General features: G+C 36.2%; 1 protein-coding gene across 3 annotated transcripts; it reads right to left on the minus strand.

Moving 5' to 3' along the window:
- Window positions 1–366: 366 nt before the first annotated feature.
- On the minus strand, window positions 367–24,860 carry LOC113693645 (uncharacterized). Of its 3 annotated transcripts, none has more exons than XM_072053115.1 (24): window positions 24,545–24,860; window positions 24,332–24,432; window positions 23,638–23,848; window positions 22,844–22,925; window positions 22,441–22,735; window positions 20,619–20,721; window positions 20,394–20,530; window positions 20,120–20,293; window positions 14,071–14,276; window positions 13,837–13,980; window positions 13,662–13,750; window positions 12,235–12,382; window positions 11,418–11,464; window positions 9,996–10,051; window positions 7,415–7,578; window positions 5,652–5,827; window positions 4,725–4,782; window positions 4,572–4,644; window positions 2,224–2,325; window positions 2,044–2,140; window positions 1,842–1,970; window positions 1,521–1,759; window positions 1,303–1,443; window positions 367–749 (listed from the first exon to the last, which is right to left on the minus strand). In XM_072053115.1, exons 1-24 carry the CDS (start codon window positions 24,729–24,731, stop codon window positions 570–572), a joined length of 3,339 nt encoding a protein of 1,112 aa, XP_071909216.1. In that variant the 5' UTR covers window positions 24,732–24,860; the 3' UTR covers window positions 367–569. The 3 variants fall into 3 exon arrangements, with proteins under 3 accessions (XP_071909216.1, XP_071909217.1, XP_027068028.1); XM_072053116.1 differs by having other exon boundaries at window positions 367–676; window positions 20,616–20,721; XM_027212227.2 differs by having other exon boundaries at window positions 20,616–20,721.
- Between the last annotated feature and the right edge of the window lie 184 nt (window positions 24,861–25,044).

Below are 25,044 nucleotides of genomic sequence, written 5' to 3' on the forward strand. Positions count from 1 at the left end.
TCCCCATGGCAGACAAGCTGTCTTTACCAATAGCAGAGGTGGGGATTTCCTTCACAAGAAACTAAATAATCGAAATGACCATCTAAAACATGGGCTTCTGATATCTCTTCCAGGTAAAAGTTCTGAAGTTGTAGAGGCTGAATTGTAAGGCTTGGTTAAAAATCATGGCATGAAAAAGCAGAGGTATAAGATTCTTATTGAATCATCAAATGAACATCTATAAGCACGCAGGTTTTCTATAATATCTCTTCCAGGTAAGCTCTAAAGTTTCTTATCATGGAGCATCTCCACCTCGCAGGCTATCAAATACTATGCATTTCTCCACGATTAGCTGAAATATGAGAAAAAAATATGGCAGCACAAACAGAAATAAAATGCAGGCGTAGATAGAGGAAATTGCAGAACATCACAGCCATTCATCAGACATGTACATGATGTGTAAACAACATACATCCAGCTTATGTTTTTCAATGTTGGACCACACTCTACCTAATATACATGGATAAAAGGACAAAAATGCTTAGCCTCATCAGAAGCCTACGAAAAAGAAAACTAATAAAAACGAGTTACTAGGATGTCAGACATGCAAGCAATTTCTGGCACAGTTGCCTGACCTCCATTGAAGGATCTGATGTGGATATTGTTTGAAGCAATGTTCTTGCTTCCAGCAGTCCCCCTGAAATATTGTGGATAACAGCTTCCTCACTTGCCATTAAAGAAGCCAATAACTTGGCACCTGTTATCCTCACCTAATGGACAGGATACAAACACTCATAGGAACGTCACAAGGTAGCACCTCAGAAAGAAAACAAGACGTTTTCCAGTAAAAATTTATTACCGAACCAGACTTTAGAGATTCAAGAGCAATAAAAAATTCCTCCAATATGTTGATTTTTCTTTCCTCAAATCAAATCTTTTCCAGTTTAAACAATTATTTGCTTGCGCGAAAGCAAATCTTGGTGCATGAGTGTCAGAGATGGAAGTTGTTTTGGGTGTTTTTGGAGGGGGGGGGGCCGGAGGGAAGGACTATATATGCCTTTCAATCCTCCTTTGTTCCTATCATTCTGAACTTTTCCTAAATCTGTGTGTGTATGTGCGTCAGAGAGAGAGGCTACCATTTAGGCCTGGCCATATTCGCTGAGTTATGGTTGGTAAAATAATTACAATTGTCATACATCAGTTATAAACTCCGTGCGTGTGCATGTGTCTGTCTGCATAAAAAGCACACAGGTGTATATGTGCATGTGTATGTGAGCAATTCCAATGAGCAACATCCAAAAATATTAAAGGTCACCGTATTACCTTTTCCACAACATCTGTAAGTGAAGTTAATGCAATCTTCAGAATATCGGAGGAGTAAGGAAGAACTGCAGATTTCAAATGGTACACCGCAGAGAAGAGAACCTGGTTGCAGGCAGCCCTAATTTCAGATTCTGTAATTGCCTGCCAAAAATGAAGAGATGAGCAGGAAGAATGACAAGCTCATATAGGAAAACCTATGAAATAATAACACGAAATACCCTGGTGGAGCAAATGACAGGTGGGAGAATTTTCTGAGCCAATAGCATCTTGCCAGACTCTGAAACCTTCTGACAAGCACTGATGAGGACATTAGCCATGCAGAGACGAAATGAGATGTGCATCTTTGCTTCTGATTCCTTGTTCCATTTAGCCAATCCAGAAGTAACAGAATCATTAGCATTGGCAGTCAATAGTCCAATCACGTAATTGCAGACTGAGCTCTCTAAAGTAACATCCCCTGCATGAGTGGCTTTTAACATAAAAAAGTTTCTTCCAGATGATTTAAGAAGGAAAAGAGAACACAACAAGCCAAACCCAACCTGAAGATAGGCCCACATCAATCATGCGTGCTTCATCTTTAGTTGAACTTCTTCCTCGCTTTGAACCTTCTAGTTCAGCACACATCATCCATGACAGGCAATCAATGCATCCATGTTGTGCTTTCAAGACTGAAGATTCCCCAGCAGCCATCAGAAATCTGACTTAAAGTTTACACCTTATGAGAGATCATCAAGCACTCACCATCGTTTCTATCCATCGAAGGCCAAGATAAAATGGTATTTATAGTCTTCCTTATTACACTCATGCCAGAATGCTTATATGAATCCTCGCCTCTGACCTATAATCAAAAGGTTGAAATGATAATTTATAAGTTGTAAAAAGAAATGATAACAAATGTGTGGACAACATGCATTTCCATACCAAGAGCGAAGTGCAAATTGTAAAAAGACAAGACTTTATCTTCATTGTGTCCTCAGCTGTTGCAGCAACTTCTAGTTGTGAAGAAATTAATGGAATTAACACCTGCAGCATCACCATGGTCAGTATTATAGGGGTTTAAGTGTTGAAACACACATCCACAATGCACACCACAAATTTTAGAAGCCTAAACCACATCCAGTATGAGAAAATACAGCCAAAGCTGAAGGAGAATCTATCAAGTTACCTTCTCGTGCAAACTAAACTATGGTTTCAACAAAAATAATTATGAACACCATTTTGTCATGAGTATATTTGTAAGGAGCAGCAATACTGAAATATATAGTAACACATCAAGGAAGTAATCAAACTGACTCCGTTAAGTTCTATTACAATTGGTACAGCAACCTCCCCCATCAACATGTCCCGTTAATAAAAGGGACTACTTAATAGATTGTAGATGCACTTATTTACAATTTCTCATCTATATTATTGTACTCATAAGGTAATTTTGAACATAGGACACATTATTTGCACAATGTCAACAACTTTTAACTGTGTAAAAGCAATAAAAAAGAGTGCAAGTAATGCAATACTTCCTTCATCAATAAGCAAGTTTTGCAAATAAAAACAATTCAAAAGAAAGAAAGAAATACATCAGGCCACCATAACGACTATTTGAAATTTAAAGGCATAAAGAAGGATCATGTTAGACCACCATTCATTTTGCATATAAAGTATTTAAAGGACAGCAACATATTATGGTTTTAGAGTCTCAACTTGAAAAAATAGGACTATTCAGGATTGACTAAGAACTAAAGAGAGGTTAGATACAGTATAAAAATGAGGAGATTTTTCTTTTTTGAGTTTTTTTTTGTTGTGGGGGGGGGGGGGGGGGGGGGGGGGGGAGGACAGATGTCTCTGCAATTGCAAGACAAATTCTGGTAACTCACTGTTACCGCCAACTACATGATTCACACTATTCAATCATGCTCAATTCAAAACCTTGAAGGTAAAGTGAAGCATGGGATTCCTTGAACTGGCTAATTTACTAAGGAACTCAAGTCTTGTCCAATAAGAATGCTGCATTTGGCAAGACTTTGTAGCTGAGGAAACACATTTAGGTTTTGGAAGCTGGGGCAGCGAAAAGAATATTCAGTAACATGAGTTTGGGATGCAATGATGAAGAGAAACATAGGACACTTATTGATGGTTCTCTACGAAATCTTACAATTGTTCCCAACAAAAGAAGAACGTCTTCAGCCAACTTCTTTCACTACAGATGGCTGGCAAGGCCACACTCCTGTTGAGGGAGTTCATGTCCATGTTGCTACCTTGCTCAGCAAGCTCCACAAAAACGTGCTTGTCTTTGGGCAAATCTTTACAAGGCAAAAGAATCTCGAAGCTGGTTTTTCATCATGCAAACGAAATGGAAGACAGACATTTATAGTATCTGCTCATGGACAGACACTAAATGGTTGTCTATTCTGGTGGTCTGTGGATTGAGATGAAAGGACAATTCATAAGCTGGAGGAGTCAATTGAAAACTGAAACTCAACACTCTCTGTAAAGCAAGCTCAGATAAAAATCATTTTTGCTTCCAATCATATACCAGAATTCTTCCCCTCCCCCAGGGCTGTTAAACCTCATCTTGTGGTGGTTTGCTATAGTTCTACTAGCAAATAGTACAGCAATTGACAAGTTGCTTTGCTTCAACAACCAACCAGTCTTCCCAGTTCCGCGACGTGTAAGAAGTCCATGACTTCATTATCGTGCACAAACATTACACGAGATTTAAAAATGCATCTACATTGCACTGTAGCCATTCCAATCAAGAGAGTCTATTTTCTTGAAACAACCATCTCATTCACTGTTTACTTAAAATAACCATGTTGATCTTTGATTCAGAGCATAAGCAAAACCCCCTCTCTCTGTCTTCAATTTCTACTATTTTCATTTTCTGTCTTAATCAGGTATCCACCTTAAGATTAAGATAAGGTCTAATTAAGTTGCTCATTTAACACAAGCAATAGTCATGCACAAACTTCACAAACTTCAACTCCAAAGTGCAAAAATTAACACACTCCCACAACCACCAGGCAGTTCCCTTGCTCCATAGAGAAAAGTATGAGTCAATTGATCCCATAAACATAGTTAGAGGCCACTAACCAGTTTGAAGGTGAAAGACCCACATTAGAACAATATCTTAGGCAACCATTACCATACATAGGGAGTTGGATAATAGTTATTGAAACCACATGTTAGAAACTAACACCATTCAGCACGGATAAGGGAGTTTGGCAGGAGCGTAAAGCTAAAACATAAAATAAACTTTGTACTTCTTTACATACATGCGGATGCATGCGCCCGCAAAGTTCAGCTGCAAGTTTCCGAACATCTTCGAATTCAAACTTGTTGAACGCCCTGAAAAGGTTTAAAATTAGAAACTTAATAATCTTTTTTCACAAGTAGAAGTTCCAGAATTCTTATTCTTATATACAAACCTGTCAATTAGAAGCGCACCAATGCATTCAGTGTCATCTATGGTTAGACGTCCAGTATCTGGAAGCATAGATAGCAGGAAAGCAAATGTAAGTCCAAAGAAATAGCAGATGGACTACTCATTGGTTGAAGGCAGAACAAAGTACATAAAAGCTCAAGTTAGAACATATGCCATTACCTAGTCAAAGTGAAAAAGCAAGATGCTTATAAAATGAATAATTCAATATCTGAACAATGGATTTATATACCAACGAGAACAACTGCACATTGAATGACACTAAATATCTTTCTACCCAAAAATAAAAAAAGAGGAGAGAATAGGCAATGTGATATCCACATGGATTATCCTTCCGTATCAATAAGAAAACTGTCAAATCTTCTGTTTCAAACTCTTTTTAGAAAAAATGCAAGCAACAAAAGGCCGATCAGAAATTATAAGAAAAGGAAAACTATATCATTTTATCCACCCATAGATGCGTCACACATCACAAAGAGTTAAATCTCTTATTTCCAAGTATATCAGTCACTCATCCTGACAGCAGGAGCGTTTCACAAGATTAATAGAATGTCCAAATATCATCACTACAAGCTATCGGCCAATGGAATTTGTAATTATTTAGAAGAAAAAGGAGCACGGGCTTAAGACTAACTATTTATCTATAAAATCATCACTCATCACATAGAGTTAAACTCTTATTTCCAAGTATATCAGTCACTTGTCCTGACAGCAGGACCGTTCACAAGATTAATAGAATGTTCGAATAACATCACTACAAGCTATCGGTCAACGGAATTTGTAATTATTTATAAGAAAGAGGAGCATGGGCTCGAGACTAACTACTAAGCACATGCGTGTATATATATCTATTAAATGAAGAGGATGAAGCACCAAAAACCAATAGCAAGAGACAAATCAACAGTAGACATACCATGCACAACACTTTCCTTCAAATGCCCATAAACCAAAGGAGAACTGAGATTGTCAAAAACTTTTAGCGGGAGCAGTTTGATTACTAGTAATGGGCAAAGGCGACTAAAGAGAGAATTGAAAGAATCAACATCTTGACAGGTCCCACTCTCCCCTTTGGAAACGCTCTCCAGAATGCTGCCAAAGAAGGAGATAAATTTAATGGAGATAAAAACCAGAAGAGTTAACTTAATGTATAAAATGTAAACGAAAAAAAAAAAGATAACAATAAATTTTCCAATGCTTTAAACAAAACAAACCAAATGAACACAACTGTTGATCACATGATGTACAGAATGATGATTTGCCAAGAACAGGATTCAAACAGTATCAGACACAGTAACATGTACCAATACTTCCTCTAGTTGGATTAGAAAGACGGCAAATCATGAAGCGTTTCATGCAGAATAACGCATGGAACAACTTATGCTCAAACAGAGAAATATAAGTGCTTATCAGAAAATTAATAATAATAATGATAAAGTTATTTCAATGCTCTTACATGCTAACAAATTTTTGCCATTTCCATTCTACACAAATGACACAAAAGTTACTATGGAAAAAAATCAGATATAAGGAATTCTGCACTCGTATTAGCTAGACATGATAAAAATTTGATGCTCTCCTCTGCTCAAAAGTTTTGGCATTCTTTAAGGAAATGACGCAAAAAGTGAATCTGGAAGAACCATGATAGTGCAAAAAATTCCTTCCACTAAATAGCTACATATGATAAAGCAATACTTGCAATAAAAGGTAGCAATAATAATACCGGGTATTATGAAAAAAAAATTAATGAAAACATAAAGCAGAGAAATTTTGCTGAAACTAACCAAATAGACAACCAGGAAACCGAAAATAAGAGGGCAACTAAAAGAGAACACCTGAGCATGTTCGGTGTAGCAAAAATAAGAGAGAACCAAAAATAAGAGGGTAACAAAAATAGAACACCTGAACTAGTTTGGTGCAAATCTAGCCAAGAAATGCAGATCCTATACTAGGACATATGTCATGATTCAACATTAGTGGTTCACCAAGTTACATTATCTCAATAAGAGACAGGCCAACCAGATTTTTTTTTTAAAAAAAAAGGGAACTCCAATTTCAAATCGCACTTGTTGAATTGTGAAGTTGATACAGTTCCGGTTTAGGTCATTTCAGCTGATGAATGATCTTTGATGCATGAGATCCAGAGACAAAGCTTTGAGAGCTCATATGGCTCCATTCTAAATTATCAATTGTCGGATTTGATACAGATTTATAAAGCAGTATTACAGCAAGAAAGAGACTGAAAATTGCCCAGAACCCTATTGAGCACCATAGACCTATGTAAACTGAGTTCAGAAAGCACTCAACTAGAACTAACCAAACAAGGACCTAGCCGCTCCCTTACTGAAGACCAAATGTGGTTAATAACTGAATCACTAAAGCTGCTGGCAGGAAAATCTTTTATACCAAAATTTGTAAATCAGTTTCTAGCAATTCATCAACCAACCTGAAGCCATATGCAGAGAACCTAAAACTGGAACAACAGTTCTAATCGATCTAATCTTCTTCTATTCAGGTCCATAGATAGTAACATAAACCTAGGATTACAAACCAAATGCAACAGAAAATAGCAGCTCCTAAGGTAATGATACTTTTTGAGAAAACAAATGATTACTACCAACTTCAGGGATATGATTCCCATGGATCAGATTGAAGAATTGTGAAACAAGATAAACATACTTGTTCTGCCCTTTTGTGTACAGGAGAAGTTGATCAAAGACCAAATCAGCCAAGTCTGCCAGGTGTTCGCTGATGTAACTGAGAGACCGCACAATAACTGCGTTTGATGGCTCTGCAAAGAGTTTGTCTAACAATGCACTGATCATCACGTTCCAATCTTCAACCTGAAAATTTTCATTCACCTAAACTCATTTACACTGGAAATCCAAATATAAGCACTTCAACATTTGGTGCAAAAGGCAACGGAAAAGGAATCATACAAGTCAGTATTGCCAAAACAGGTGCTATGCAACTATCTGACAACCTTTGGTATTCTACCTATGTGAACATTTTGAGCGAATGCATGTGCCCAACAGATTTTCAGCAAAAAAGCTGCGTACAGTATTACTCAATATTTTTTATGAGAAATGAATGGAAAGGAAAGGGTGCAGGAACTGCAATTTTGATGCTAACTTCAAAAAATAAATAAATTACCAAAAGGGCAGTATATGAATGAGATGGGTAGCACTTGAAAGAAAGAAGCATAAGAAGAATATGGATGGAAAGTAATGGATAAGAGACCAACCCACGAGTGTGCTCATGTGCTTTAGGGACTGTAAACAGTGTATGTCACACTTGTTTAGGATAAAAAGCTACAGTATGCTGAATCATAAGATGCTCAGAAACAAATAAAAGCTTCTTAGCCGTAAATGGAAAACATGCCTAAAGAATTGCAGAAGATTGATGACAGTTCTAAGAGGAAAAAGCATCTTTCAAGAGGACGAAGATGAGAGAGAGGCTGGGAGACCTTCACATTGGCAGCCAGAAAGGCCACACTGTAACCGATAAACATACAAAATGGGACTTACAAGCAACAAGTGATGGAAACCAAGAATCTCTCAAAGCCTAATTTTCACAAACGAAAACCATTAACTTGCAGAAAACAACTGAGATTATACAAGTTAACCAAAACGAAGCCAATGAATTGGCTGCAGAACTCAAATTTGAAAAATTCAGACTTACACGCGGGAGAGAGAGAGATAGAGAGAGAGAGAGACGATAAATGAAATGGAACATAGCATCATAACTCATCCGATACAGTTGCATCTACTCCATGATCTATTTACAGCTTCAGATCATTAGTCAGACAGAGAGGTTAAATTTTCCCCTAATCATGCCCTAACTTCTTTGCAACTCTCTACTTGTTTATAACTCTATCCTACATAACACTACCAAATTTGAGAGTTCCATAGATAGAAGCACCGTGGCTTGTGCAAAAACAAGGATCATAGAGTTAAGAAACCAAGCAGCCAGAACTAAATTTTACTTGACAGATAAACCAACAAGAGGTATTCCGCGCTGGTTACAAGATGGAATCGTGTCCTGTCCTACAACCAAGGAAAATTTTTAAAGTCTTTGAATATGAAATTTAGTCCTTGCCATGTATCATGTATCTACATAAACTATGCTTCAGCGTTGTACAAAGACCTCAAGTTTCCACAATACAAAGAACTATGCATGTTGATTGTGAATTCCTCTCTACAATGTAGAAATGCAGAAAAGCATTGCAAGATGCTATTAATGCATCATCAGATATTCAGATGTTATTTGTGCACTAGGCCTTAGGATTTTGTCCTTGAGACACCTTAAAAGGTGTGACAATGTGATATCTGACCCTACTTCCATACATCACCACAACCTCCCATTCAAGGATGGCTGCATGAAAAAGCCATTACCCTATAATATGTACTTCTCTTCTGGTGATCAAATACATGTAAATAGATGAGATATCATCCACATTATCCTATTTCAATCCACAACTTTGTCCTTTAAAAACACACAAGCTTCACCCTTTCACTAACAATATGGAAGGCATGGTCTCCATACATCATGCAATTTTTTAAGCAAACCAATTACATAGTACATTCAAATTTCTGGATAAACAAGCTCAAATGCACATTATCTTCTGTGATCGTGAGATGTCTCCAAGGCTCAGGAAAACAGTCAGAGTGAATAGTAAGAAAAGCACATGAAATGGCCTAATTGGCACAAGGCAATGTGCCATCCATGAAAGGGGGCAAGTCATGGCTGGCGCTATGTGCTAAATGGCAAGCAGCCTGACTGCAACGTTATGTGAAATCGAGCAATCGATACGAAAGGTTACAACAAAATTAACTGTCATTTGAAAGGGCATGGGCATCCTTCTTGGCACTAAATAAGTAGGATCCCTGTCGCAGGTCAAATTTTTGGTTTATATAAGAGGTAGGGAAAAAAGAAAAGACAGATCTAGCACTGAGTCAAACACAGCATCAACCCAAAAGATTAAATGTTGTTCTGAGTTTCTTCCACTTTTCAGACAGGAAGCGAGAATTGTACGACTGCTATTGCACTACATAGACAAGATGATTATAACACAATATATACTTTAACGGCATTAGCATACATCAAGGAAAACCTTTAGCATCAACAACCCCATTGCAATTTAAATTGATGGGTAAGGAAGTGAGAAAAGAAGCTACCTAAAAATAAAAAGAACATAAGCAACAAACTATACTAAGTACATATGAAAAACACTTTAAAGATTACAGGATAACAAACTTACCAGTTTTGACCACTCTGGTAACAGCTTTAGCACCCTATCACTGTCCAATTTTGCTCCTAATAGAATAAAAACAAAAACACACTTTTGAGAGGGCGAAAGAAACAAAGAGGTAAGCAAATAAGCACAAAACTAATTGGTAAGATAAGTCCCTTTTTCTCATTATTACCATGTGCTTGCCTAGAGAACTTTGTTCAAGTAGCATTATTTGGAATCATTAATTCTTCACTGATGTTAAAAACGCTTACCATAGAAAGTGAACAAGTTCTAAAGCATAGGATTCAATCATAGGCTCACTTACATTAATTCAAAAGCAAGAAAAACACAAGTATATGCAACAGAGCCACTCAATCTAACATCAAGTGCCAATGTTTTACTTCACCACACAGGAACTGGATATAAATATTGAACATGGTTCAACAAACAACTTGACCAAAATTCCCTGTCCAACAAGAACAAGCTCAAGCTCTGCAGAAATCTGATTATACTTCCCAACATGAAGTCCATCTCCATTCATCGTCCCAATAGACACGAACTCACAGTGTGTTTCAGCACTAAGAACATGCTACAAGTAATTCTCAAGCATACCCAATTGAACTATCAAACTGCAGCTGGAAAAATACTTCAGACATATGCCAGATGCATCTATGATGTTATGGAACAAAGTCAATAAAGAAGAACCGTACACAGAAATTTCTCAAGATACAAACTGAAAATGAACAACCTACAACAAAGGCAGAGTACCTGGAGCCAAAAAGATATGGAGACAGTACAAAACACGGTACCAGATGAAGAAAAGAGGCACAGTATCCAAACATAGCTACAGGTAATGACAACTAGCCATCAGTACTCCTTAGAGCTCTAGTATTCCCCAGTCTACAAATGCCTAACAGCACATAGATTAACCTTTAAGTTCACTGATGGGAGACATCAATCAGGATTAGCTGGTTTCTTACAGTTAAGGGTTTTAAGATAGAGAAGGGGCTTTGCATTTCAATATTGTGGCAACACCCTTTCCTAAAGCAGCCCATGGTGCCTTCCTTCTTACTATTCTTCGTACTCAGAATGGTGCCCAGCCCTCTAATTCACACCCAGACATAGGCAATATACACCACCTACAATTTAAGTGTGGTGTTGCATCATGCAACAATTTTATTATTACAGCAAAGTATGTAACATCTCATGGCACTGTGTCCACCCAAACATTTTCTTTGAAAATATAGTCGATGACTTTTCTTTAATCAGTTACCTAATCATCAAGACCTACGATGGCACTTAGTAGCATCTCACTTCCATTATGACTAATGATCTTTAAGATCAACAAAGAATCACAGTACATATCACACACGTTCCCTTGATCAAAAGGCAAAAAGAAGATATATTAAGAAAGGAACAAAAACCAAAAAACAAAGAAAAAATGAACACCTTGTGCATCTCCTGTGGCATCAGGATCTGAAGTGTTGCAGAGATTGCTGCACATGTCAATATTAACCATTATGAAAGTACATACAAAAAAGAAGAATACACTTTGAAAGCTAGAAGTTCCGGCATAGTGCTTTGTAAATTCTTCCATTTCTCTTTTTTCCCTTTGTTTGCTTTCTAGTTGGGTGGAGAGACAGAGACGCAAAGTTCATCATTTAGACATCCAAACTCCAAATTAGAAATGATTAAACAAATTAAATGATATCTTGTAAATTGCATGATATTGGACATGCCTCAAAAGTAATCTATAAAGTCTATTGATAGAAAGAGTAATTGCAAAGAGAAATATTATCTAAAGTACAAAGTAGACACTTCAAAAGCCTTAGCCACAAGTGCAGAATTTCAGATTAATAATTTCATTGGCGCCCAAAAATAATAATAATTTCATTGGCTCTTTTGATAATAAGATGAATACAAATATCTTTCTATTAGATTAAGCTTTAGAGGCAAAGTATGTCAATGATATTAATGCTAAAAACAGAACAAACCTAACACGTTTGCCCTTCTTCTCCCAAGAAGTCTTCTTATTAAAGCAAAAAACTACATGATTGGCCAATAAACATACAAATTACTAAAAAAAAAAGGTTTCCTGTTTTGCCAATTCACTTTACAGCAGCCAGCTCCTCCTTGATTTTTGGATTCATTCAATGCATCCCAAAAAGAAAATGTACTCTCTGAACACACTGTGCTTTTCAGGGTGAAAGATAAGAATAGGCAGAAATTATTGAACCTTAATTGCAGCAAAAAGATTGATGCATACCCAAGACAATCAAGCAGCAAGCACAATACTTCAGGTTCTTCCTTGTGAGTTTTCAGCACTACTAATAACGTCTCACTTGCCAAGGACTGTACCCTTTCATTTGATGTGTAAATAAGACGAACTAGAGCAGGCAAAGTTAGTGATGGATCTGCAGAAATAAAGAATAGATTGATCAATGAATACAAGCCGAGAGGGACATCCGACAACTTCAAGAAATATGGGAGTTTGGACCACATTACAGAAAAGTTACATCTTCTTTGGCTTTCATCTTGGTGCTGTCTACAAATCAATAAATGATGTTCCCTAACCCAGAGGGAAAAAAACTCAACAAAAAGAACATATAGGAGAAGCCAGGATCCACACTCTAAACAAATTGAAACAAGTTAACAGGATTCTACAAAAGAGGAAGCATAACATTGTGATTGAAAAGATTGCCAAGGAGAATGCTGAAAATGGTAAAAAAGGGACAACGGATTATAATTTGGTGCCTGGATGTTATAACTACAAGTGATTCCTCCAATCTGGTCTTAGAAATGCATAGGCAAAATAACTAGCTTCAAAATTTTTAAAAGAACACTTGTCAGACCATGAGATTCCAGACTTAGAAGAGCGGGAAAAAAAAAAGTACATGATCAATAATTCTTTGTGAAAGTTTATTCAGAAGCATAAAGTTACAAGGTCTTAGGCATCAAGGGACATGTGATGTTAGAATATTGCTTAGGATTTAGCTTATTTATCTTCTATAATTACCAAGATATTAATCACATGAATGGATAAACTAAACAAGCCATAATGCCGTAACCATATACAGCTCATTGAACAACCAGAACAAAATTAAAAGGCAATTAGATAACCAATCCTATTTAAAAAAATTACATTGCACAGGCATTGTAGTCCTTGCAGCTCCATACAAGAAAACGAGAAGCAGACTTTAAAAAAGAAAAAGAATCATCAAAACATTGAAATGTCGGAACATGAACAATTGTTGTCTTCCAAAGGAATGAGGATAAACCAAAGCAAAGACAAGCCAGCAGAGGAAATTAGTAAATGTTGGAAGGAGAAACAAACTAAAAGATCAAGCGCTGCTGAACAGAATTAGGTAACATAGAAAGAAGGACATTCTTCAAGCCCTCTGGCTTTGGGCTTAGTGACATAACATGACATGCTACTTCTTTGATGCTTCAAAGAGTTGACAACAAACAAATGTCATATTCAAGAACCATTAATAGTGAAACCTGGGCACGAGGCGAAATCTCTACTATAATATCCCAAAGCTTTTTCACCAAGATGTGAAAATATAAATTTTAAATAAACAAATATAACCCTTAACTCTCCAAATATTTGATTTGCACCAAATAGTAAATAAATAAAATGATTAAAAAAAATGCTCCAAGTTTGAAAATGCACTTCAATGTTTTCAAACTGACCAATTACAGGAAGCAGTGCAGATGCTCGTGTTCGAATAACTAGTTCTTCATCACCAAGGCATTCCAACAAGTGATCTGCTATATCTTGCCTGTGAATTCAGAAAGACCGAAGTGTCAATTAAGGAGTTGAGGGGGGAGGGGGGAATGCTAAAAACCCTTCACAAAAGTCTTGTACCACATCTGATCTGAAAGTGAGCTACTAGACTCTAATGATATGTCTATAAGATCTGAGATAACATCAATAGCATTCATCCTCTGTGGAAAGTTTCCAGAAGTCAGCCCTTTCAGAACATTTTGGAGACGACAATTGTCTGAGCGCCTGGCATGTACAAATGAGGAAGAAAGCTTAGAAGTTCAAACCCAAAATGAATGTCAAAGGAAGTGAATCAGGAAACTTAGTTGGGCCTACACAGAACAATATTCTGCAACAAGCTTGACAACAGCTTTTGCAGCACTATCCTGCTCATCCAGAAGATGTATTAACATTGGCAGAACAGAATCCATCTCTCTCCTATTGGCATTATAGTCCCCAGATGAAGTATACTGCATCCTAAAGATGGCAGCTTTGAAGATGTACACAGCGCTATCAATTACTTCCACATCAGCACAGCGAAACTACAAAAAATCCAACATATTAGTTCCACTAACAAGTTTGGTAGATTCCAAACAGCATAGGACTTCTCTATATCTCCACATAGGGGTTCATAATTGTATCCATTTAATCAACTTCAAGCCAAGGTATATGATATATTAAAGCCACAGGAGCAATTAATAACCAGAGGGTCAAAATCAAAGTAGCAAATTTACTCTTGCAATTGGTTTCCGGTTTCCACAATTCAGGTAAACAACTAATATGCTATAACAAGCATTTTAAGTTTATGTTGATGTTAAAGAAGCTTTTCCATGCAGAGGGTCAATTCACTTGGGTTCCATTCATCATGTAGAAAATTTTCCCACAAGGTCCATATCATCTTTCTGACTCCTTTCCATCACATAAATCATTAACTCAGGGTGTTTCAAAACACTTTAGGACCTTTCCACTAACAACAGAAAGGTCAAGGTGTGACTCAAGCTGTCACAACATTTCCCAGACTTTGTGATACAGCACCAGTTTAACTGTTGGGAACCTTTGAAGCATTCAAATGCTGTATAATGTCATTTAATTGTTCCTCCAAGCATTTCAGAGACCATTTCAAGAAAGTTCAAAAAGTTTCTTACCAATGGGAAACGACCCACTAGATTTCAAATGCTTTATTGAGATTTCTACAAGCCATCCGTGGGTAACCCCAACTAAGAACTGCTTTAAGCAAGTCAACTAGTGTCTCATTCATCATTTGACCACATAAAATGAGTCAATAACTAGAAGCATTCGTTAGATAAAATCATCATGACACCTAAAAAATATTCTGCAAAGAAATTTTTAAGGTGATGAATAAATTTAACCACAAAAAGATGATAATTAAGAACTGCTTTAAGCACGTCAAACAGTGTCTCATTCATCATTTGAGCACATAAAATGAGTCAATGACTAGAACCATTCGTTAGATAAAATCATCATGACACCTAAAAAATATTCTGCAAAGAAATTTTTAAGGCGATGAATAAATTTAACCACAAAAAGAAGGTGATAATTAAACAGAGGAAGCTAAATTAATTTTTCTTTTGCAATCTTCTTTTTTAACTATGAAATAACTCCACTAGATGTCAATACTCTGCACTTGCAGTGCATATATGGATAACTGAACTAATCTACTTACCGACTCCACTAGATATTCAATACTCTGCACTTGCAAAACATATTCGCAACTAAACTAATCTACTTACCAACTAAAACGTATCTTCCATAAACATGGTCCACAAATCAGGACTTTAGACTGTTAGGAGAATATAAGTATTCTTGTAGATAATAAATTAATAAGGGTATTCTTGTAAATAGATTGTTAGGTTTTTACTCCTATAAATACTAGTTGGTCACTCATAATACAGTGACTAGATGTTTTCCCTCCAAAATACTTGTTCTCATGATATCAGAGCTAAAGTCCTAGGGTTAGGGTTAAACATCTAGCAAGAGTCTTGTTCGCGCGATATTGTTTATCGCATTATTGTTCATCACATACTGTTCAAGCGACCGTTCAAAAAAATACTGTTCACACGATACTGTTCACTCATAATGTTCATCACAACTGTTCAAAAATACTGTTCATGAGACACTGTTCATCATGACTGTTCACTGTTCATCTCGAGTTTTGATCCTTTTTTTTGGTTTGAAGTGCTATTCGCTATGGTTGAAAGTTTTGCTAATGTGGTTACTATTGACCAAGTTGAATCAAGTTCTTCAGCACATGAGTCCCAGAAGACTTTTATTATATCCGAGGAAGATTATATTAAATTCCTACAGTACCAAGCTACAAATCATGCATCTCTTCCCTCTGCTTCTTTAGCACAAAAAGGTAATGACTTATGGATTATTGACTCCGGAGCTACTGATCATATGTCAGGTACCTCTAAAAATTTTTATAATTTTCAAGTCTACTTCCTTTTCTCATATTACTTTAGCTGGTGGATCTACCACTAAAGTTAAAGGACTAGGCATTGTAGAAGTTAACCCATCTCTTCCGCTGTCTTCTGTTCTTTATGTACCCAATTTGCCCTTTATTCTAATGTTTGTTAGTAAGCTCACTAAATCTCTATAGTATTCAGTTACTTTTTCTCCTGATTTTGTTGTCATTCATGATTTGAAGACAAAGAGGACGATTGGTGGAGGGCATGAGCATAATGATCTTTATTTTCTCAACTCCAATGGTCCGATTGCATGTCTTACTACTGTTCCTCCTCTTGAAATTCACTGTCATTTGGGTCATCCGTTTTTATAAAATTTGAAAAAGTTGGTTCCTACTTTGAGTCAGTTGTCTTCGTTAGAATGTGAGTCTTGTCAGTTAGGAAAGCATCATCGTGTTTCTTTTGCTCCTAGAGTCAATAAACGAGTTTTTGAACCCTTTATGCTAGTTCATTTTGATGCTTGGGGTCCTAGTCGAGTTGCTTCAAAGTTAGATTTTAAATTTTTTGTAATCTTTGTTGATGATTTTTCAAGAGTTAGATGGCTTTATTTAATGAAAAATTGTTTAGAACTATATTTCATTTTTTGTGTATTTGTTACAGAAATAAAGAATCAATTTGATGTGCCTGTACATATACTTCGCAGTGATAATGTGATCCTTTTAATACCTTTATGACTAAATCCGGTATTATTCATCAGTTCTCCTATCCTCACACTCCACAACAGAATGGAGTTACTGAAAGAAAAATTGGACATTTAATCGAGGTTGCTCGACACTTTTGTTGCACATGAATGATTGAATGTGCCCAAACAATTTTGGAGTGATGCATTTCTAACTGCATGTTATTTAATTAATCGCATGCCATCTAATATTCTTGGAGGCCAATTACCTCACTTCGTTCTTTTTCCTCATGAATCTGTGTTTAAATTACCTCCTCGTATTTTTTGATGTATGTGTTTTGTTCATCAGCTAGCTCCCGGGGTGGATAAATTAGATCCTCCTGCTATTAAGTGTATTTTCTTAGGATACGCACGAGCGCAAAAAGGGTATAGATGTTACAATCCAATTTTAAATCGATTTTTTACTTGTGTTGATGTTACTTTCTTTGAATCCACTCCATATTTTATGAAACACGGTGTGCCTCGTGAGTTAGACCAGTATCCGTCTTTTTCCTCTCCTGTTTTACCTGTCCCTTTCTCTTTATTACCTGAGTTATCTAGTCCACCAGATTCCATAGCTCGATTATCTCGTCCTAATTTTCAAGTTTATTCTCGTCGTTCCATGGTTAAGCAAGTTTCTAATATGTCACGCACTTCACCAATTAACTCTCAACCTTCAAATCCAGGTATGACGCCCTCCTCTGAGTTAGATCTTCCTATTGCTTTACGCAAAGGTAAGAAGCATTGTACTTCTCATCCTATTTTTAATTTTGTTTCTTATTCTCGTCTCTCTATGTCATATTCTTCTTTTGTTGCTTCTCTTGATTCTGTCTCTATTCCTAAGTTTATTACTCATGCTCTTAATCACCCTGATTGGAGATTAGTTATGCAAGAAGAGATGTCTGCTTTGGAACAAAATAGTACTTGGGATCTTGTCCCTCTTCCTTTTGATAAGCCTGTTGTTGGTTATAAAAGGGTGTACACTATAAAAGTGCAGCCTAATAGTTTTATTGATAGATTGAAGGCTCGTGTGGTAGCTAGAGGATTTACTCAGGTGTATGGAATAGACTACTTAGAAACATTTTCTCCTATTGCAAAGATTACCTCGGTTCGTCTTCTTATCTCTTTGACAGCAACTTATAATTGGCCATTACATTAGTTGAATGTGAAAAATGCATTTCTACATGGAGATTTGGAAAAAGAGGTATATATATAGAATAACCTCCTGATTTTGTTGTTCAGGAGGAGAATTCGCGATTGGTTTGTCGTTTGAAAAAATTCTTATATGGATTGAAACAGTCTCCGAGGGTTTGGTTCGGCCGGTTTAGTAGTGTTGTCATGGAATTTGGTCTGACAAGATGTGAAGTAGATCACTCTGTATTTTATCGGCATTCTAATGCTGGTAAAATCTTATTAGTTGTTTATGTGGATGATATTGTGATTACAGGTGATGATGCTGTGGGGATCCAGAAACTTAAATCCAATCTGTAGGCAAACTTTCAAACAAAAGATTTAGGTCATCTACAGTATTTTCTGGATATTGAGGTAGTTCGGTCTAAATATGGGATTTATTTATGTCAAAGAAAATATGTACTCAATATGCTGAGTGAAATTGGGATGTTAGGTTGCGACCTGTGGATACTCCTATGGATCCTTATGTAAAATTAGTAGCAGATCAAGGTATATTACTAGATGATCCTAAGCAATATCGAAGACTTCTGGGTAAATTAAATTATCTCACTGTAACGAGACCTGATATTTCGTTTGTAGTGAGTGTTGTGAGTCAATTTCTTGATACCTCTCGTACTAGTCATCGGAATGCTATTATACGGATTCTCAAGTATCTTAAGAATGCTCCTGGAAAAGGGTTGCTGTATAAAATCATAGACACACTGATGTTGAAGGATATAGTGATGCAGATTGGGCTGGTTCTGCTTCAAATCGAAAATTGACCACAGGATATTGTGTGTTTGTTGGCGGTAATTTAGTGTCGTGGAAGAGTAAGAAGCAAACAGTTGTCTTCAAATCAAGTGTAGAATCTGAATACCGTACTATGGCTCACGCTCTGTGTGAGTTGGTTTGGTTGAAGAGCGTGTTACTTGAAATTGGGTTTGAACATAAACAGCCTATGAATTTAGTGTGTCATAATCAGGCGGCTGTTCATATTGCGTCTAATCCAGTGTTTCATGAAAGGACAAAACATATTGAAGTTGATTGTCATTTCTTTCGAGAAAAATTGCTTGACAGAATTATCAAGACGTCTCATATACCGTCTGTAGATCAATTGGCTGATTTGTTTACCAAGAGTTTAGGGAATTCTAGGATGAAATACATTTGTAACAAGTTGGGTGCTTATGATATATATGCTCCAACTTAAGGGGGAGTGTTAGGAGAATATAAGTATTCTTGTAGATAATAAATTAGTAAGGGTATTCTTGTAAATAATTTGATAGGTTTTTACTCCTATAAATACTAGTTGGTCACTCATAATACAGTGACTAGATGTTTTTCCTCCAAGATACCTGTTCTCATAGACAACAATACTTTTCAACACAATGCAAGCGAAATAGTTTCCCATCTTATCCTAAATCTCTTTTAAATAGTGTCTTTATTTTTTCACAAAATATTATTATTTTATGTTATTAATAATCGCCCATTGCCTTTCTCAAAGAACATTAGTATAACTAAGACGTCAAGTTCTCTAAGATATTTGTTTTTTCAATGTAGAAGCAGTAGCATACGGGAGTTCATATATGTAAAAGTATGGAAATGAGAGTTTCCTGGCAATTCTTGCAGAGGAAAGGCAGACAGAATATCAAAAGCACTCTTAACGCATATAATCACATAACAAGCTTCATGCTTAAGTCATCAGAGTTTTTGTAAGCCCATTTAAAACATCCATAATTTTTTTGTTTTCATCAAGACTGTTAATCCTTAAAGATAGGAAAGCAATTGAAATTTAGTCTTTTCCTACAAAGTAACTTTTTTTTAGGGTTTTTGGGGGTGGGGGAAGGTTGGGGGGAGGGGAGAAAAATCTATAATTAAAAGGAATTTCTTTTGAGCTTGCATACATTTGTATTTAAATGTTTCTTTAACTTAATAAATGGATCAAAAACTTATAGCCTGACACAGAATCCCTGCTTTTGGCAGGCAACCCTTCCCTCTTCTGCTTTTAAAGATAGGGAAGCTGATAACATGCATGATGAAATAATTGCTTCAGTTTGGTATCATCAAATGCTACCTGGGAAATAAGAACCTCGGACAGCAGGGATCCATTTTCAGCCAGTGCAGTTTCAAGTTGCTTCTCATGTAACCGACCTAGCAGAAGAGAGAGGCAGTTCATAAAGAACTTTATGGTCTCAATTGCACTATCTTTATCTGCAGCAGGTCCATGGGCATGGTTGTCTGCATAAAACTGCATTAACAAACGCCAAAGATTAAAAAGGGAAAAATGTATGCAAGAGAAGAGGAGAGATCTCAGATACTTGTACTAGGATTACTGTGGTGCCATTTACCTTAATTCCAGATAAGTACTCATCCAACAATCCTTTGTATTGGCGAGAAAAGTTGCAATCTTCCAAGTGTGACAGCATGCCATAATGTTTCCAACAAGATGAGAGAAGCAATACTCCAGTCTTCAACATTTGCATGTCTGCCTTCAACATTGTCAGGATACAAATGGAGCAGAAATTAAAAGAAGAAAAAAATGATGAGAAAAATTTAACAAACTTGCTAACCGCCTGCCTCATTTTGACAGCAAACATATCGTGTTTGAGTGGCCTGTAACCACTTAAATACCCTCTCCAACCCCCTTGAATGCAATGACCTGCTTTTTCTGCTCCACTGTATACAATAAAAGCTCTATTGAGAGACTTTTAATCTTTCAAATGGTCAACAAGTAAGCAACTCAAAACCTATAAAGGTACAAATAACAAACACGAACCAACCCGAATTAAAAAAGATTGGGTGCATAATTCTTGGCAATTCTCGGCATCACAAGAGAATAACCATAGCCAAATAAAAATAAAACTGTCGAATATCATCTAAAATAGCACCAGAAACAAAAATCAACTTCGATTTCTCATGTAGGCTAAGATGATAAGAATAAAACTCAGCCCGACTCTTGTTTCTCCTATTAATTCCAAACTCTTGATTAGCAACTTGCATGGTAATCAAGGCACTTAACTACCTTTCCACAAATCCTAATGACATTTTAAATTTGTCCTCTACTGTTTCTATCAAAACCCAGATTCTTTAAGAAAACGTTTGCCAAATTATTAAAAAACTGCCGGTACTAAAGAAAAAGATCCTCCAGATCTTATTGCAAGACCTGAGGGTGTTTGATTACCCCATTAAGTACTTAATGAAATAAATGTTGTGTTTAATAACAGAATTCTCTTACCTCTGAATACATTAAGAGCTACAATCTGCACAAAACTTTTAAGTGAAACTTTTGCCAATAAATTTGCTGAATTTTCAAACCAATATAGCAGCATTGACTGAAAAATACCATATCACACACCCTCACACTTTCAAACGTGGGTTCTCTCTCTCTCTCCCGCCCCCCCCCCCCCCCAACACACACATTCATAAATTGACATATACTCTTCTCCCTCTCTCAGAAATACACGTTTCCTTCTCTAACACACACTTTCAAACATAATCTCCCTCTCATGCACAGAAACATGAATTTTTCTTCTCTCAAAGCACACATTTTTAAACACATAGTCGTAATAAACAAACAAACTTTTTATCTATTAGTATTTAAGTTATTGGTATAAAAAATTAATATCAAAACAAAACTAATTTAATATAAAATAAGCATCAAATTGGTGTTAACCCATATTATATGCTTGCAATTCAGCTGGTTATCAAACAGATATGAATTAATGAATTCAGAAAATTAATACTCCAGCACTCAAATTTCAGAGTCAGATCTCAACCTTCTATTTTCAGTTTTACCAAATGCCCTATAATCATCAGACAGAACTTGTCAACTAATAAATACATATATCATATTATAGCATGAAACTTTTCAATTAAAAACTTCATAAACCGTTTTATAATTTCAATCAAAGCCCAAATTCCTCAACGAATTACTTAACAAGTATATCAAACAACTTGCTAGTGAAGAAAAAGATCCTCCCATTAGAAGACTTAAAATCATCCAGAACTTGTAGATTAAAATCTTCATAGACAGTTCCATAGCATGGTTCTTGATGTTCAACAATTACAAACTACAAGCATTCATACAGAACTTGGCAATTACGAACTTCATATGCCATCTTTTAACATGATCATGTTATGGCACTTCATCATCAACGATTCATTAAACATGCACCTGTAGAGGTATCGGCCAATCTCAAAAACATCATACGCTATCTCTCAAATTTTATATTCTCTTTTTCAGAAGTCTAAAGCACCACTTTTCAAATCATTTGTTATATTCTACTAAGCATAAAAAGTAGAGATGAAAATGAGCACAGATTCATGCAAAAAACTACCAAACATGGTCAAGATATGATAAAAATTTGCTGTTTGCAAAATGAGCTGAAAACATACTGCTTTAAGCCTCCCAACAAGAACAATCAGGTCGTCTATATGATCCCAAAGCGACAATTTTGGTCCCATGTCCTTCAAGATTACCAAAGCTTTTGTGTCTACCTTCACTTTTTCCTTGTCAGAATCAACATTTAGTAAAGAAACTGGCCGACCTCGAGAATTTGAACTAATTAGTTTTCCCTTGTCATAGTCGGATACCAGATCCTTCCTTGTAAGTGCTACTGTAAGCGACAAAATAAAATCAGCTGAAGCAATTGCAAGTCGAGTTGGAACCTCAAATCCCCCCTGCAAAGTGCTATACAGAAAGTGCTCAAACATTACAATTACAACCCATTACACAAAAGCTAATGAACTTAACATAAATTTGCCACTCAAGTATTTGAACATAGGATATATAGCATACCTTCCACTGCTTATAAGGGTTGAAAGATGTCTGATACACGAACACAGAATCTTCAATAGTGCAGTGTACTTCTCCCATATTCCTGCATTAGAAAATAAATTAACCTCTATGGCTCTTTTTTTTTTTAATAAAAGCATCAATGGCTCTATCAATTGCAAAAAGTGCAGTAGGCATCTCAGTCATCAAAATGAATTTCAAATTTGCATGATGCTAAACACAATGGCATGGCCATTGTAACTTTAAATAATAACAGTCCAATCATAACCAGTTTGCATGACTTTTTGCACAACTTTGGATCCTTCAGCTGAGTTGTTAGATTCTCTCATTATTACTTTACAACCCAACACTTTGCTGTGCATTGAAACTTAAGCATGGCGACAAAACCAAACACCCTTCCAGTAAGGAAATCATCTGTTTTCAATACTTTCGTTTTATTTTATTCTTTTATCATTTTACTACTATTCTGAAACCATATGGTATTAAACATTTACAGCAATCTGAAACCCTATTATCATGCATCATGAAGTTAGTCTCACTGTTGCCTCAATCCTCATATTTAACAATCAGAATTAACAATCACAGACATCACTCAGCAGCCAGCAAAGACATCTAGCTCCACCACCATTCTTTGAACAGCAGGCCTAAATACGCCACCAATGTCATCAAACAAAGGAAATGCAATTACATTAAGATACGAGTATAGCATGAAAAAGGAACAACTGTAGTAAACATCTAACAAAGGTAAAGAAAGATATGCTTCTTTTAGAAAATCAATCACCTAATAATGATCTTACCATTACTCATAAGCTTATTCATGCTAATCTCATACTGTATGAGATCACGAGCAAGAAAACACCAGCCTAAGGCAATATAATGGTCATCTTTTCTCAATATAATCTCTGCTAGATTACTTGCAAGAGCCTGGAAAAGAACTTCATCTTGAAAAAGCCAATTGAGGAGCACCATTGCCTGTTTGCTGTGTCTTGACTCCCTAAATTTCAAATACTGCAGGGAGAAAGTCAGGAAACATATAAAATACACCGCAACAGAATGTTAATAAATGGATGTCATAGACATATCAAAGAATGGATTAAAACACTACGATTAAAATACCAAAGAAACAAAAAAAGGCTTAAGGAAAAACCAAAAAGATGAACTGAAGTACAGGAATATCTTCTTTTATCCATGAAAGGAAAAAATTAACATTTCCCAGAATTACATTGTTTGGATACAATGATAACATAATTTTTACAACTAAGCTAAATATCAATCGAGAATCAGATAAACAGACGACATGGTAGAAAATCCCCAAGAACCCGTAGAAAAGTGTGTAGATAACAATTTAAAGAATTAAGCTAAAGTTCTATTTTCTTGCATACAAAATCTTCGAGACAAGAGGTCCAGTAGATCATATTAATCTTAACTGGCTAAAATTTCAAGAAAAAGCTCAAAATTTTGAAAACAAGAAACTTAGAATCCCAAACAGACATGTTCAATCATGGGAACAAGAACTTCATCCAATGTGCCCTCCTTCTCAGCAGCATCCCCAACGTACTTATGCAGAAACAACAATGACTGCTCCAAAGAAACTGAAAATTAAATAAATAAAAAAAACCCAGAAAAAAAAAACAAGTAAATGAACTGATTAACTTAGTTAAAATCACTATTGCAGGAAAAAAAGGGCAAATTTTGTTAGATTACTGCTAAGAGGGGCTAGTTTAGGAGGGGAGTGAAGATTGGAGATTGCATGTTGGAGCTTCTTGGGGCGAGCGTCGAGTAGCGTGTGCATAACTCTGCCCAGTGTAGCGGATACCATTGAATTCGATTCTGCTACAAAGTTGGAGGATGACGGTTTCAGCATCAACTCTGGTTGTTCTTTCTCTTCCATTGATAATAGAATACTAACAGATTCTGTATTATTGTGCTTGGTAGTACACTGTAATAGCAGAAGAACTTCGAATAGGCTAATTGTAAAATGGGGAGACCAGAGACGAGACGAGAAAAGAAGAGAAAGGGGAAAGGATTTAGCGATTTTAGTCTTGACTGTGTGAAGTGAAGTTTCGGTGTCTGGTAGCGCTGCATGCTGAAGTCGTGTTAGGTTGGCACTACGGTAAATTAGCTTTGTTTGGATAGAATATTATTCTAAACAATTATTTGAAATAATTACTGTGATACTTGTTGTGATGAGATAAAAAAGTGAT

The sequence above is a fragment of the Coffea arabica genome, chromosome 6c (genome assembly GCF_036785885.1).
Source record: "Coffea arabica cultivar ET-39 chromosome 6c, Coffea Arabica ET-39 HiFi, whole genome shotgun sequence".
Lineage (NCBI taxonomy): Eukaryota > Viridiplantae > Streptophyta > Magnoliopsida > Gentianales > Rubiaceae > Coffea > Coffea arabica.